The sequence below is a fragment of the Leptodactylus fuscus genome, chromosome 1 (assembly GCF_031893055.1).
Source record: "Leptodactylus fuscus isolate aLepFus1 chromosome 1, aLepFus1.hap2, whole genome shotgun sequence".
NCBI classification, from domain to species: domain Eukaryota; kingdom Metazoa; phylum Chordata; class Amphibia; order Anura; family Leptodactylidae; genus Leptodactylus; species Leptodactylus fuscus.
Genome location: NC_134265.1, coordinates 211,481,767 through 211,497,974, shown reverse-complemented (window position 1 = coordinate 211,497,974; position 16,208 = coordinate 211,481,767). Strand labels below are relative to the sequence as shown.

Sequence of the window (16,208 nt, the reverse complement as noted above, 5' to 3'; positions counted from 1 at the left end):
TGATTTATGGGGGTTTCTAATACAAGGGGCTTTCAAAAGCCCTTCATAACTGGATTAGTCCCTTGAAAAATGGGTTTTGGAAATGTTCTTGAAAATTTTGAATATTGTGTGAATTGTAAGCCTTATAATGTCTGTAAAAATGTAAAGGGCGATAAAGTTTGATGCCAGCATAAAGCAGATCTGGTACATTAGATTTATGATCTAATTTGGGTGGTATGACCTATATGAATGCAAAGAATATAATTTAAAAACATTTTTAAATGCATATTTTTCAAAATTTCCACCAAATTTCCTATTTATTTTTTTCATAAACCCAAAACAGACCAACCAAAGTTGACCACTAAGACAATGTGTCACAAATAAACAATATCAAAATCACTTTGAGTTAGTGTTCCGAAGTTATTACTTCATAAAGTGACACGTCATATTTGAACAATCTGGCTCTGTTAAGAAGTCAAAACCTGGCTTCGGCAGAAAGGGGTTAAATCAGTTTCATTTCTGGATTAAAGCAGAATCCTGCTGGCTTGATAAAGCACAACCTTAGCTTTTAAAGGAAAGGTTTTGCATTATTGGGCACTTTTTAATTGAGGATTGCAGAATCTGTAAAAAAATTTGTGTGTGTAATTTTCACTATTTTCTTTTCTTTTTATTTTTAAGGTACCCCTTTCCCAAAGAATTTTCTACAAGTTGTGAAAAAAATATTGTCCAGACTTTTTCGAGTATTTGTTCATGTTTACATTCACCATTTTGACAGAATAATACAGATGGGAGCAGAAGCTCATGTAAATACCTGCTACAAGCATTTTTACTACTTTGTAACAGAATTCAATCTGATAGACACCAAGGAACTTGAGCCACTGGTAAGTATTTATAATGACAAAACACAGTAGACCTTACTTTTACAGCATACTTTTAAAGAAAATGGACTTGATGGCCACCTTTGTTCCATTTAAGCTGGGCACTCATACTAACAACATACTGATGAGGTTGACTAGCCAAATAACTGTGGTGCCCCACAGTTCTCCCAACTGTATGCTGTTACCACGAATTGTTGAGTCGTACCTGTAATGTGACGCAACGTCAGGTACAGGTGTAGCTCATAATTAGCAATACAAGTATGGATGATGTGTGCATCCATCAGCACTGTGTGACGGCATTAGCTGTAAACTTTTTAAATTCTAAAGAGTACAGTTTAGTGGTGTCTTGTTTTTTTTGTTTTTTTTATACATACAACCAAGAGAAATTAAATCCCACACTTTTAGTCATGGCTATGAGATTAAAAGGCGTTATCTTGATGGGATTATCTTCTCCCCCCACACTGTGTGATTTCACATGTTGCCCAATGCAAGGGAATAACTCCCCAGTGGAGTAGACTAAACCACAACATGCAAGTAACAATGAAAAAGGGCAAAATTATTTGTAGAAAGTGATCAACCCAAAGTTATAAAATGTGTAAATCTTATTGGCAAAAGTATGCTAAAACACTTAGAGAATAGACCTCTCCAATTGAAATATGATATAGCACGAGTGTATCAAGGTAAAGTGCACCATGAGAAGTAAAATTACCTACTAGATTGTAAAAATTCCCAAAACTATCCCAACACTACACAACCGTGTGTAATATAAAGTGCAAAAAGTCAATAGCCACCTAAAAGAAAATCAAAAACGTAAATAGTCGATCCCTGTCATATATATAGTGCACATAACCCAATATTCTCGTACAAAGAAGAAAATAAAGGTAAGATGATACGAACTTGACCAGAAGTTAAAGGGAGTCTATCATTGGGATTTTTTTAATTTTAACTAAACCTATCTTCATGTAGCCTGTAAAAAGGCTATTATGGGCATACAGTGTTTCCCCGAAAGTAGGTCACCCCCTGAAAGTAAGGCATGGGTTTTGTTTTTTTGTTGAATTGCCTAATATAAGGCACCCCCCGAAAATAAGGCATTCCCAAAAAAAGCTGCTGCCTCTGCTGTTGTATCCACTGTCCCTGCTGCTGTAGGATATGCTGGGAGATGCCCGCTGTTCATATGCTGAGGGGAGTTCACTCTCCCAGCTCATCCAAGAGGCAGCAGCCGGCTTTCCCGTGCACATGGAGCACAGCATCCAGCCGGCTGATGTGTCAGTGAAGTGAGGATAGCTAAGCCCCGCCCCCAAAGCCTCGCTAAGCCTTGCCCACCACTGCCGGGACAAACAGCAGCACCAGCGCTACTACGAATATGGGAAAAGTACGTTGGACACCAACTGCCGGTTGTCTTATATTAAATTGCGTTCCTAAATATAGGACCTGTGTTATTTTCGGGGGACGTCTTATGACAACCGGCAGTCATGCACTTCCTTAGTGGAGCGCCGGAATGACTGCCGGTTGTCATAAGACGTCCCCCGAAAATAAGACAGGTCCTATATGTAGGACCGCAATTTAATATAAGACACAGTCTTCATTTCGGGGAAACACTGTACCTTTTTTTTCATGAAAAAGCTGTGTTTTTTCTTATGCAAATTATTGTTCACAGAATGCAGGGGTGTTCCCACTGTGCTCCGAGCACAACCTGAACCCCGTCCCACATAATGTAAATGTCTGCAGTACAAGTACAGTGTAAACTCCTAAAAAAAATTACCCCATGTTTGAAACTTCACCCATCATAAAATTTATCATGGGGTATGATGAGCATTTTGACCCCACAGCTGTTTCCTTTTATAATAGTACTATAGGGGCTCCTCAAATGCAATATGGAAGTCAAAAACTATTCTAGCTAAGTCTGCCCTCCAAAACCAAATAGAGCTCTTTCTATTCTTAGCCCCACTATTACCCATACAATGCCTTACAACCACATATGCGTTATTGCCATATTTAAGAGAAATTGTGTAGCGACCTGTGTGGTGCTTTTTGTTCTTTTAACCCCTTGTGAAAATTTGGGGCTAAATAGACTGTTTATTAGAGAGAGGAACATTTTTTTTTTTTTTTCATTTTTATGTCCCAATGCTAATAAAATCTGTGAAAAAGCTGCCCCGCAATGTATCCATGCCTTTCATGACCACATATGGACTATTGCAGTATTTGAGAGAAATTGTGCAACAAACTGTTTTTACGTCTTGTAAAAATGAAAAGTGCTAAATGGATAGTTAATTGGGGGGTGGGGGTAATTTTTCATCTTTATGTCCCAATGCTAATGCTGTGAAAATGGTCACTATATACCTTGATAAATTCCTTGAAAGGTGTAGATTCCAAAATGGTGTTACGTTTGGAGGGTTTCCATTGTATTAATACTTTAGGGCAGTGATGGCAAACCTTTAGGGCTAGTTCACACAGGGTTCCGAGTGAACACATTCCGATGCCGCTGCAGTTCACTGGCATCCTGTCGTGGCTTTCCGCTCCAGATTAGGCCCAAGTGAATGGGCCTAGTCCAGAGGGTAGTGTCGCAAGGCGGACGCCGCGGCTGAATTCAGCCGCGGAATCCGCCTGAAGAAAGGGCAGCTCGCGTCTCTTTTTCCGCGAGCGGGAATAAACCGCTCGTGGAAAAAGGAAATGACCAGCTCCCATTGATTTCAATGGGAGCCGGCAAGATTTTGACGTATATTCCAGACCACCTGACCATTTTACCCCATGTGAACTAGCCCTTTGGAGATCAATTGCCTAAACTGCAATAATTTATTGGGTTTTGGGTTGTAAAGTGACAACATGGCAATTTAACCTTAACACTGAGGTTTTATTTTGGAGAAAAACAGCTCCTATATTAACGTAAAAGAAAAACACTTAGTGGCCCCCACACAGTATTATATGCTCCACGGTGGGCCCCCACTGAGTTTTCCTCTGCAGACTTTCTTCCTCTATTATACCTATACGGAAAACGCCAGTGTTTACGTTGGTATAATTGACATGCTGCGAGTTCTGCTGCAGACTTTTTTTTTTTTTTCTTTTTTTTTTTTTTCTTTTTTTTTTTGCAGTGGGTGGACCTCTTGGTTTTTTGGAGAGAACAGAAAGCAAACCCATACAAGTGACAACAAATGTAAAGGTCCGTTCACACGGAGTAAAGTGGCGCTGATTCTGGCACGATAACTCGCGTAAGAATCAGCACTGAAAAAGACTCCCGTTGACTACAATGGGTTCCGTTTTCCACATGGAACCCATTGAAGTTAATGGGAGGGTTTTTTTTTTTGTTTTTTTTTTCCAGCGCTGATTCTTACGCGAGTTATCGTGCCAAAATTAGCGCCACTTTACTCTGTGTGAATGGACCCTAAATATGAGGATATGTGCTGTCTACGCAACATACTGTGCAGTGCAAGGAGCAGTGATTTTACAAGGGTACACAGAACAGAGAAATAAGATGGTGGCCATAATTGTACATTCTACGTAACGACATAACATGTTAACGTTCTCTCCTATTACAAGACTGCTTTTCATAATTCAATAGTGCAGGTGAATTTAAGAGACTTTGTATCTCTCATTAACCCTTTTCAGGACTAGGATAATTTTTTGTTCTTGTTTGTCTGTGATCAGTCAATGGCTGCCCCATTAACCCCTTAGCGACCTTTGACGTACTATTACCTCATGGGAGTTAGGTACTTAATGACCCATGAGGTAATAGTATGTCATGGGTATAAACAGTCCCCTTCTCAGTCGGGCATAAATGGAGCACGTTAGCTGTATCTGACAGCTAACATGCTGCTCCCTAACCCCCCATCGGACCTGAGCGCCGATTTGGGGTTTTAACCCATTGATTGCTGCGATCAAATATGATTGCGGCAAACAACGGGTTGCCTGATCTTGTGGGGGTCCCCGACACCCCCCGCAGCGAGATCGGGGGGTGCCAGTGTGTAAAACATGTAGCCTGGGGTCTGGCCAGTGACCCCAGGCTACTACATGCCCCCATTGCCTGGTTGATCCTGCCGTTTGAACAGGAAGCAAGGCTGTGTGCGCACACAGCCTCACTTCCTGTTATGCAGTACGAGACACTGAATGCTATGTCTCGTACTGCATAATACAGGATCAGTGATGAAAACATCACTGATTCAAATGTCCCATAGGGACATGTGAAAAAGTACAGAAAAAAAAGAAAAGAAAAAGAGAAATCAATAAAGTGTTTGAAAAAATTTATAGTTATAAAGCTCCCCAAATTCCCTTTTTTCTAAAGAAAATGAATGATATAAAAAAAAACTAAAAATTAATAAAAACAATGCATATTTGGTATCGTCGCATTCGTAACAATCTGTACAATAAAACTGAAACAATATTTAATGTACACGGAAAACGTCGGATAAAATAAATGGGAAAAAAACCCGCCGGAAGTAGTGATTTTTCGCCATCTTGCCTTACAAAATATGCTATAAAAAGTGATCTGTACCCACCAACAGTACCAATAAAAAGCACAGGTGGTCCTGCAAAAAATAAGCCCCCAACCAACACAGTCAACCGAAAAATAAAAATGCTACACTTCTCAGAAGATGGCGATGCAAAAATCACTGATTTATGTCCCAAAATGTGTTTTTGTTCTGTAGACTTAGTATCACATTAAAATAAATATAAATGAGGTATCGCCATAACCGTACCGACCCACAGAATAAAGGTCACATGTTACTTATACTGTACGCTGCATTTAAACACACTGGGTTAGTAGTACCATACAAAATTGATTGGTAACACATGAAGAGGTACTCCTTAAGTACAAAATCGCTAAAACATAACTTTTAATAGTACCAATAAAATATCTAAAGCTCGTCCCCCCTCAAGTACTAAAAATAAAAAGGAAATAAGGGATAGGAATTATGTAGCATCAGCAAGCCTATCCCTACATGTATGATTAGATAATACAGGAGGGGAGGGTACGGGTGTTCCTAATCAGTTCCATGTTATTGCCTACCATGCATCACTGGCGATATACTAACAATAGAACTTATATGAACCCCCCACTCCGTATCCCCTCTGACACTCAGTTAAGCCTGCATGCAGCCCTACGCCTGTGTTCAAATGGTCGGTAAGTGTTACTAAATAAATCAGGAGTACATTGTAACACCTTAACATTCATTTATAGGTTGGTGCACAAATATACCCCATATCTTCTAATCAATATACAACCCAATGAGAGTTCTCTATGGCAAACACCCTGAATAGTTGGAGAGTCTCTCTAACTAGGGAGGTTGATATTGGACTGCATTAGATAGGCACAGGTAGCCCCGGCGCTGTTTTTTAGCCAGGAGCTATCAGTTGATACTGCGATCTAAACCCTCTCTACGCATTTCGTGTTTAACTCCTCAGGAGAGTGATATATAAATTTCAATATGAGCGTCAAAAAATAAACAACTGCGGTAAAAACCACATTTCCTGCAGCCCAAATGGTGGATTGCAGTACTGAAGCGAGTCCGACGCTGAGTGCTGTCTTAGCTGTGTTTAAAAAGGCCGGGATCCGGTCTCCGCTCCTCCCCCTCAGAACACACCCATCACAGACCGACCATACAGAGTGTCGCAGGTCGGACAGCGTCATGGTGGGCGTGATTGGGGCGGAGTCTTGTTCTTCGCACAATCGCCGTACTAGTCTACGAAGGAAAACCAGCATAGTGGATCTCTGAATAGGTAGGTATAACAAGTAGTGGGTGTCTCATTGATACCAATTGTGTTATCATCCCGAACAAATTGATCCCTGAAGTGTCCAGGACAGGGGCTACTGAGCCATGATTGACAGGGTAACTCAGCCACAGACCGTTCACAATGTATCATACGATCACGTTTCCATAGAAGTAACTATATCTGCATTTCTCACCTGGTCATGATGTTGGAATCTGAGCAGTGTCAGGCCTATTGGGAGTACTAATGACAACGTTTCATACCCAATCATAACATCAACATCCTGACCGTCATCTGGCTCGTATATATTACTCCATAAATCAAATTCCCTCACTAGTCCACGATTCCAATTGCTACTAGTTGTTTATAAACATGGATCTAGTGATAGTCTTCCGGTCCTGTGATCATCGCCCGTATCACTCAGTATACCCTCCTGTGGCACATATGTACATATATTCCCCCATTTAATATGGGTATCAGCGATGCCAGGTCTATTGGGATTACTAATAGCAGCAATTCATCCCCGATCATGTTATCAGCATCCAGACTGTCAGCTGACCCATGTAAAGCAGTACATCAGTCAATACACTCACTAGTCCATGGCCACAATCGCCATTGCTAATAGTTGTTTAAACACATGGACACAGTGGCAATCTGCCGATCATGTGGTCATAGCCTCTCCGATGATGACACAACTCAGATTGTAGGTAAGTACCCATAGGCGTCAACTCATGTGGCACACATCTCTCTCTCTCTCTATCTATCTATCTATCTATCTATCTATCTATCTATCTATCTATCTATCTATCTATCTATCTATCTATATTTTTCCCCCACGTACTGGGGGTATCAGCAGATGCCTTATAGTACCACCATCCTTTCTTGGGGCCCAAGAACTCCACACGGGTTCTTGTAATTTTCACGACCATCGAAGCCTTTATTCATACCCTCTGTTTGTGTATAACCCCACGGCTCAAATGATTAAAATGATTAAGGCCTTGCCCAGAGAATCATGGTTATACACTAATTCCATATGTAGATCCCCGTATTTCTCTCTAGTTCCCATACTCAGGGTGTCTACTGATCCATGTACAGGGTCTTCACTTTTCCGGAAATACCGACAGCTGGTCCCTGATTGCATTCTCATATATGAACACCCCTGACTATACTTGGTCTCATTCTCATATCTAAACACACACCCTCATTCTTGTTTCCCATCCCATTTTACAGAAACTGAAGGAAAGATAAATTCTCATTTAGGCCCTTTGGTCTAACACAGTTGAACCTAAAAATCCACTGCGCTTCTTTGCGCAGAATCATTTTGTCCCAATCACCCCTTCTCTCATCTTTGTGGATGCATTCCATCCCTTGGAATTTCAGGCAAAATACGTCACCTCCATGTATATGACGGATATGGTTCGCCACAGGTGTATCAGTGCCCCTCACCACATCTCCTACATGTTCGAGTATGCGTCGTCGAAATTCTCTTTTGGTCTTTCCCACATAGTTTAGTTCACATGGACAAGAGATGACATAAACGACGCCCTCCGTATAGCAGGAGATAAATTGGTTTGTGGTGTATCTCTTACCCGTGGCGTACGCTATAACTTCGCGACCCTTTTTAACATAGCCACAGGCCCTGCAAGAGCCACACTTATGTGTACCTGGTGTCAATTCAGGGGTTAGGCATGTAGATCTCTTATCTGGATCCAGGTGGCTCTGCATGAGTATATCCCCTAAATTGCGGCCCTGTCTGTATGTCACTGATGCTATTGGTGAAATGACCTTTTGAATGTCGGGGTCTTGAAGTAATATCTCCCAATATGTCCCCAAGATCTGTCGAACCTCCTGTGTGTGTTTATCAAAGGTTCCTATAAGGCGGATGGTATTGTCCTTTTCTTTCTTGGGTTTGGGTGTCAGAAGAGATTCCCTCGGGGTATCTCTAGCATGTCTGTATATCGGAGCAGTTGCTCCTGACTCTGAGGAACTGCCCCTTTGGAATCCCTCTTTTCAGGGGCTGGGGATGGTGGCTATCATATCGCAGTAACGCGTTGGTCGCCGTCTCCTTCCTGAATAAGGTAGTGGTCAGTTCTCCTGACTCAGATATTGTGATTTCAATATCCAGGAATGAAATCGTTTTTGGATGAATCATGGAAGTGAACCTCAGGTTAAGCTGGTTGTTATTAAGATGGCTAACAAATTCCTCAAAGGATTGGGTAGATCCTGACCAAATCATCATCACATCGTCTATATATCTTAACCAGACAACAATGTGCCGACTCCATTGTTCATTAGCCTCTCCAAAAACTATGTCCTCCTCCCACACCCCAAGATAAAGATTTGTGTAGGTCGGTGCGGCGGGGCACCCCATCGCGGTGCCCCGCCGCTGATGGAACACTCGACCATTGATCAAAAATACATTGTGGGTGAGGGTAAACTCAAGGAGTTTTAGGATGAAGGAGCTGTGTCGGTTGTATTGAGTCCCCCGGGTCCCAAGGAAGCGCCCCACAGCCCTACACCCCAATTCATGGGGTATAAAACTGTAGAGCGCCTCCACGTCAAGTGATGCAAGGGCCGCCCCAGGTGGTATCTGAATGCCCTCCAGATGTCGGAGGACATCCATGGTGTCTCGGGCATACGACGGGAGCGCCAAGACATAAGGGCGCAAAATGATGTCAAGATAATTGCTAATCCCTTGCGTCAACTTGTCGATGCCCGAGACTATGGGGCATCCTTCGTAGACTAGTACGGCGATTGTGCGAAGAACAAGACTCTGCCCCAATCACGCCCACCATGACGCTGTCCGACCTGCGACACTCTGTATGGTCGGTCTGTGATGGGTGTGTTCTGAGGGGGAGGAGCGGAGACCGGATCCCGGCCTTTTTAAACACATCTAAGACAGCACTCAGCGTCGGACTCGCTTCAGTACTGCAATCCACCATTTGGGCTGCAGGAAATGTGGTGTTTACCGCAGTTGTTTATTTTTTGACGCTCATATTGAAATTTATATATATCCTGAGGAGTTAAACACGAAACGCGTAGAGAGGGTTTAGATCGCGGTATCAACTGATAGCTCCTGGGTAAAAAACAGCGCCGGGGCTACCTATGCCTATCTAATGCAGTCCAATATCAACCTCCCTAGTTAGAGAGACTCTCCCACTATTCAGGGTGTTTGCCATAGAGAACTCTCATTGGGTTGTATATTGATTAGAAGATATGGGGTATATTTGTGCACCAACCTATAAATGAATGTTAAGGTGTTACAATGTACTCCTGATTTATTTAGTAACACTTACCGACCATTTGAACACAGGCGTAGGGCTGCATGCAGGCTTAACTGAGTGTCAGAGGGGATACGGAGTGGGGGTTTCATATAAGTTCTATTGTTAGTATATCGCCAATGATGCATGGTAGGCAATAACATGGAACTGATTAGGAACACCCGTACCCTCCCCTCCTGTATTATCTAATCATACATGTAGGGATAGGCTTGCTGATGCTACATAATTCCTATCCCTTATTTCCTTTTTATTTTTAGTACTTGAGGGGGGACGAGCTTTAGATATTTTATTGGTTCTATTAAAAGTTATGTCTTAGCGATTTTGTACTTAAGGAGTACCTCTTCATGTGTTACCAAGTAAAATGCAATGCCAGATTTTTTTTTTTTAATCCAGCAATAAAGAGTTAATAAAATGTATTCAATAAGTTGTAGGCACCCAAATATGGTGTCATTACAAAATGCATCTCATCCCGCAAACAGCAAGCACTTATATGGCCACGTCACCAGAAAAGTAAAGAAAATATAGCATCTAGCAATGTGAGGACAAAAAACCCTAAAATCGCCAAATTATTAGAACACAACTGGCTGCGTCAGGAAGGGAATGTATAAGCTGTACGAGCGGATATCAGGTGTCACCCCAGATTTACAGCTTATGATGGAAAAGACACCAAAAGTGACCCCCCAGAGTGACTCCCCAATCATAGCAGCTACTGGCACATAGTAGGGAATTTGGTATTTGCAATGTCCTCCGCACAGCTTATATATTCCCTCTACACCATCCGCTGTGCAGTCCCGTCTGGGATACTAATACTCACTACAGCTCCTGATTAAATTCTTTGAGGGGTTCAGTTTCAAAATGGGGTCACTCCTTTAAGGTATCCACTTTTCTGATACCTTACAAGCTCTACAAACATGATATGGCGTCCAGATACCAAACATCTGAATCTGCACTCCAAAAGCCGCATAGCACTCCTTCCCTTCTGCGCCCTGCTGTGTGCCCAAACTGCAGTTTATGCCACATGTATGACACTGGTGTAGCCGGGATAATGTACGTAATGTTATATGTGGGTATAAACTGATATCAGGGCACATGTATGACACTGGTGTACCCAGGATAACGTATGTAATGTCATATATGGGTGTAATCTGATATTAGGGCACAGCCGGACACAGAAGGGAAGAAGGTTATTTGATTTTTGGAGCACAGAATTAGACTGTACCCCAAAATCTCAAAAGCACAGTGCTCCTTCCCTTCTGAGCCCTGCTGTGTGACCAAGCAGCAGTTTACACCCACACGTTTTGCCCCTCAGGATGGCCCCTTAATAGTTTTAGGAGTGCAGGTCTCTGACAACACAAAGTGGGTGCAACGTACAGGGCACCGAAATGTCATATTTCTTTTAAAAATTTCAATTTTCATTTTGTGCATTAATTTTTGGGAAGCATTTTAGGCTCAAAATGATAATACCCCTTGATTCATTCCTTGACGAGTGCAGTTTCTAAAATGGGGTCACTTTTGAAGGGTTTCCATTGTATTGGTACTTCAGGGGCTCAGCAAATGCGACATGGCACCCGAAAACTATTCCAGCAACATCTGCCCTCCAAAAATGAAATAGCGCTCTTTCCATTCTGAGCCCCACCATGTACCCATACAGCAGATTATGACCACATATGGGGTGTTGCCGTGTTCAGGAGAAATTGTGTAACAAACTGTGTGTGGGTGGGTGGGGGGTCTTTTAATTCTTTAACTTCTTGCGAAAATTAAAAATATGGCGCTAAATGGACGATTTATTGGAAAAAAAAAAGTAATTTTTAATTTTTACGTCCCATAGTTAATAAAATCTGTGAAACAGCTGTAAGGTGAAAATGCTCACTGTACCCCTAGATAAATTCTATGAGGGGTGTAACTTACAAAATGGGGTCACTTTTAGGGGGTTTCCACTGTATTGGTACTCTAGGGGCTCTGCAAATGTGACATGGCACCTAAAAATTATTCCAGCAAAATCCACCCTCCAAAAGCCAAATAGCGCTATTTCCACTCTGAGCCCCACAATGAACCCATACAGCAGATTATGGCCACATATTGGGTATTGCCGTGTTCGGGAGAAATTGTGTAACAAAATGTGGGGTGCAATTTTTCCTTTAACCCCTTGTGAAGATGAAAAATTTGGGGCTACAGTGACATTTTATTATAAAAAAAGTAATTTTTCATTTTCATATCTCAATGGTAAAAAAAAAAAATCTGTGAAACACCTGTAGGATCCAAGTGCTAAGTGATAAATTCCCTGAGGGGTCTAGTTTCCAAAATGGGGTCATTTAGGGGGGGGGGGGGAATCTACTGTTCTGGCACGTCTGGGGCTCTCCAAATGCAAAATGGTGCCTGAAACAGATTCCAGCTAAATTTGCCCTCCAAAATCCCAATAGCGCTCCTTCCGCTCTGGACCTTACAGCGTGCCCATAGATCATTTTGCATCCACATATGGGGCATTTCTGTATTTGGGACAAAATGTTTGACAATTTGTGGGGTGCATTTTCTCTTTTAACCCCTTGTGGAAATACAAAATTTGGGGTTAAAGCAACATTTTATGGCAAAAAAATGTCACTTTTCCTTTTGTTCCTTTTGGTCAATTCTGTTACACTCCTGTAGGGTCAAAAGGCTCACTATACCCCTTGATAATTTCCTTGAGGGGTCTAATTTCCAAAATGGGGTCACATTTTGGGGGTTTCCACTGTTTTGGCACCTTGGGGGCTCTGCAAACGGGACATGGTGTCTGCAAATTATTTTAACAAAATCTGGCCTACAAAATCCAATTAGCGCTCCATCCGTTCTGAGAGCGACCGTGTGCCCTTACATTAGGGTACCAGCACATATGGGGTATTGTTGTGTTCGGGAGAAATTGTGTACCAAAATGTGGGCTGCAGTTTCTCCTTTAACTCTTAGTAAATGTGTAAATTCTAGGGCTAAATGAATATATTAGTGGCAGAAATTGAAAAATGTAAATTTGACCTCCATTTTGTTTTAATTGCTGTGAACTGCTGAAAGGGTTAAGAAACTTTCTAACTGCTGTTTTGCATTCTTTCAGGAGTGCAGTTTTTAGAATAAGGGTGACTTATGGGGGTTTTTATTAGAGAGGCCTTTCAAGTTGCCTTCAGAACTGAACTGGTCCCTTGAAAAATGTGTTGTGGAAACTTTCTTGAAAATTACTGCTTGACTTGTAAGCCTTATAATATCTGAAAAAAATAAAAGGGTGATTAAAATTTGACTTCTACATAAATCAGAGACCTGGTTAATTATATTTATGAAAAAATTTGGACAGTATGGATTTCCATTTGAAAGGCTGGCAATTTCAGTTTGAAAACTTTTTTTTTTTTGCCAAATTTTCACCAAATTTTCTATTTTTTCTTAAAGACAAAACATATTGACGAAAATTTACTACTGACATGAAGTACAATGTGTTATGAAAAAACAATCTCAGAATCACTTGGTTAAGTTAAAGCATCTCAAAGTTATTGCCATTTAAAGTGACACGTCAGTTTTGAAAAAAGAGGCCTGGTCCTTAAGTCACTTTTGGGCTGTGTCTCTAAGGGGTTAAACTCCACAGAGGTGGGAATAGGTTGGCAGTGTAGAAAACTAAGGATTACATTTTCCTGACCTATGGTTGCTCTTGCTATAATAGGCTGTATTGGTGTATAATGAGGTGTATTGTGCCCAGTCCTTTTTAGACCAAACCTTGCTTCCAGTTTTCTCACTTCTTAACCTTTTACATATGGAGCACATTCAATTAAAATTTTATATATATATATATATATATATATATATATATATATATATTTTTCACCAGAACTTAGGTTTTAACTAATTGGTAACCAACATATAGAGTTCTACATTGTGTACTAAAGTTGTCACGTGTGGGAATCAAATAATTTACATGTTAGGCTGCAGTCAAGCGTTCAGGGACTCTCGCCCCCATTCTGCTTAAAATATGCAGAGCGAAAAGTCCTGCATGCTGGTAAGGTGTCTATTTTGGGGTTTTCAAGGGGACCTGAAGAACGGAAACCCAAATGCTAGTGTGAACCTGACATTACAGGGCTAACTGTACTGTTAACAATGGAAGAGTGGAAATACAAAAACAGGAGTGATAAATTGGGTAGATGTGGGGCGTTTAGGATATTTTGGTTATGAGAACTAGGAGTAATGTCGGGTAGGCCAAATGGTGCTTTTTTAATTCACTTCGTATAACATTCAGCACGCTATATCCCAAATAATTTTCATTTTACCAGCCATATGTTTACAGTGATGCTGCATTTATGGTTTTTGGGGGGTTTTAAATGTTCTTTTGCACAATAAAGATCTATTTTCTAAACTACTTTTTGTTGTTGCTGCATTCAAAATAGCAGGTTTTTTTCAATGATTCATAGGGTGTGTATTTTCTAAGCTGACTTTTTGATACCCTTTTGAAATATCAACGCCGTTCATATGTGTGTATATATTTTATATATTTCCCTGTACATCACATAATCTGAAAGTCATCATTTGTGATTTTTAAATTCCTAAATTTTGTATTTTACAGAAAGAAATGACCTTGAGGATGTGCCACTGAGATGCAGTTTCCATTTCCTCATTTTCTATCTCTACCTTGTTGCCTGTGGAAGCTAACTGCTGAGATTTCCCCCTCTGCAACTGAGGATTGCTTGGGAGAACAGACTTGCATTTTTATGATATAGTTCACTGTATGTGATGTATTTTTTAATCTATTTTTGATAGCATACACCTTTTAAGCTGTGATAACTTAAGGCACCCTTCTTAAAAAGAAAACCAAAAGAAATAGGCAGATCGGCACTACTTGACTCGATTGTTCTCATTAAAGCTTGACTTCTACCTCAGGCTCAGCTTCATGCGTGCAGAGATGCTCCCAGATGTAGAAGAACAGTCTTAATCAAATGTATCTGTAAAGACAAAATTTTTGCACTCCCCATTCCATGCATGTTGTGTGTTTTTGTTTTTGTTTTTTTGTTTTTTTTTTTTAATTCATGTTTTGGATACAAGTCTACAACCTATGGCTGTAGGTAGTACACCTTGCATCTAGACCATGAAATACCTATTCGTGTCATAGTATCAGTGACATTTATGCTGAGTGTCTGTTGTACTCGTTTGGTTGTTTTTGTCTCCATGAAATACCTATGCATAGAGTGGTGAGTACCAAGGTTCATTCATGTCTTTTCGGATACCCTTCTTAAAAAGTTGTACATTTCTATTTCTTGAAATTCTATTCTTGTATTTTGGCATTCCAGACATTGTTTACTTATAGGCTTCTCCACTAATACAATAAATCTGTAATAAGTCTGTATTATACAAACCATCTCAGGTTTTTGTATTTTCATTTACATTTTTACTGTTTGTATCACATTTACTGCCAGATGGACTTTAACCGATTTTAAACTTGTTCCATATTTTGTCTGTGTGAAAGATAACCATGCTTGATTTTTATTAAAGTATTTCGGCACTGATGAGCCTTGTTTGTTTAAAATGCAAGGGTTTTTTTAAGTAGTTTTTTTTATCCATTAAATATTTCTGACAGCATTTTTGGGAAAACGAAAACTTATCTGACATACAGTTTTCTTTGTATTATAAAAATGCTGTGGCCAGCTGACAGGCTGTAGGGTAATGTCTAACGAATGTCTAGAATTGGGACAAATTATCCAAAAAAATATGTTATTAATCTATTCAACTTATCACAAGCCACCAAATGGAATAGAAATATTAATTATAAAACATAACTTTTAATAAATATGCATTAATAACAATCCTAAAAGGCAGGGGAAGGAAAATCTTGTACCAATATATGCTGTGCAAACAAGAGAAATCACAGAGGCATGGCAGCCTCTAAAAAATGAAACCAGTAACACTCACCTATCAGATGATGTTGCGTGTAGTGCCATTCTAGGTGGGAGGTTGCTCATAGTAACAAACTGGTACATAATCAGATAGTTCCACGATAAGAGTGGCCCAAGGTATATAGGTAACAGACACACACTAGGAAGGGGGAGAGATTGCTATTTAGCCCTCTAAACCCCCTATTGGTAAATGGCCTGACTGGAACCTTTCCCTAAATATATGGCCACCCTGTAGGAATTCTGAAGTCACTCATGAATAATTAAAACCATAGAGCATGACACCCGACATGCATGTTTCATCAGGATAAATTTAACACAAAAAATCCTAAATCATCAGGGGTTAAAGGTGCTCTAACATGCTAGAGGTATTCTAACATGCAGACATGCCCTGTAAAGGTAAATTGTCATACTGAGCCATACTCATACTCACTCATACAATTTCTAACCAAACATCCCAAATGGTGCTGGGGGGTAGA

General features: G+C 40.6%; 1 protein-coding gene across 3 annotated transcripts in view; it reads left to right on the top strand.

Annotated features, from left to right (window-relative positions):
- LOC142215098 (MOB kinase activator 3A) overlaps positions 1–15,316 on the top strand; it is a 59,417-nt gene extending 44,101 nt beyond the window's left edge. For all 3 annotated transcript variants that reach the window (XM_075283676.1, XM_075283674.1, XM_075283675.1), the window contains exons 3-4: positions 658–860; positions 14,409–15,316. In XM_075283676.1, the coding sequence (XP_075139777.1) occupies positions 658–860; positions 14,409–14,438 (233 nt within the window). In that variant the 3' untranslated portion in view covers positions 14,439–15,316. The remainder of the gene's footprint in view (positions 1–657; positions 861–14,408) is intronic.
- The last annotated feature ends 892 nt before the right edge of the window (positions 15,317–16,208 follow it).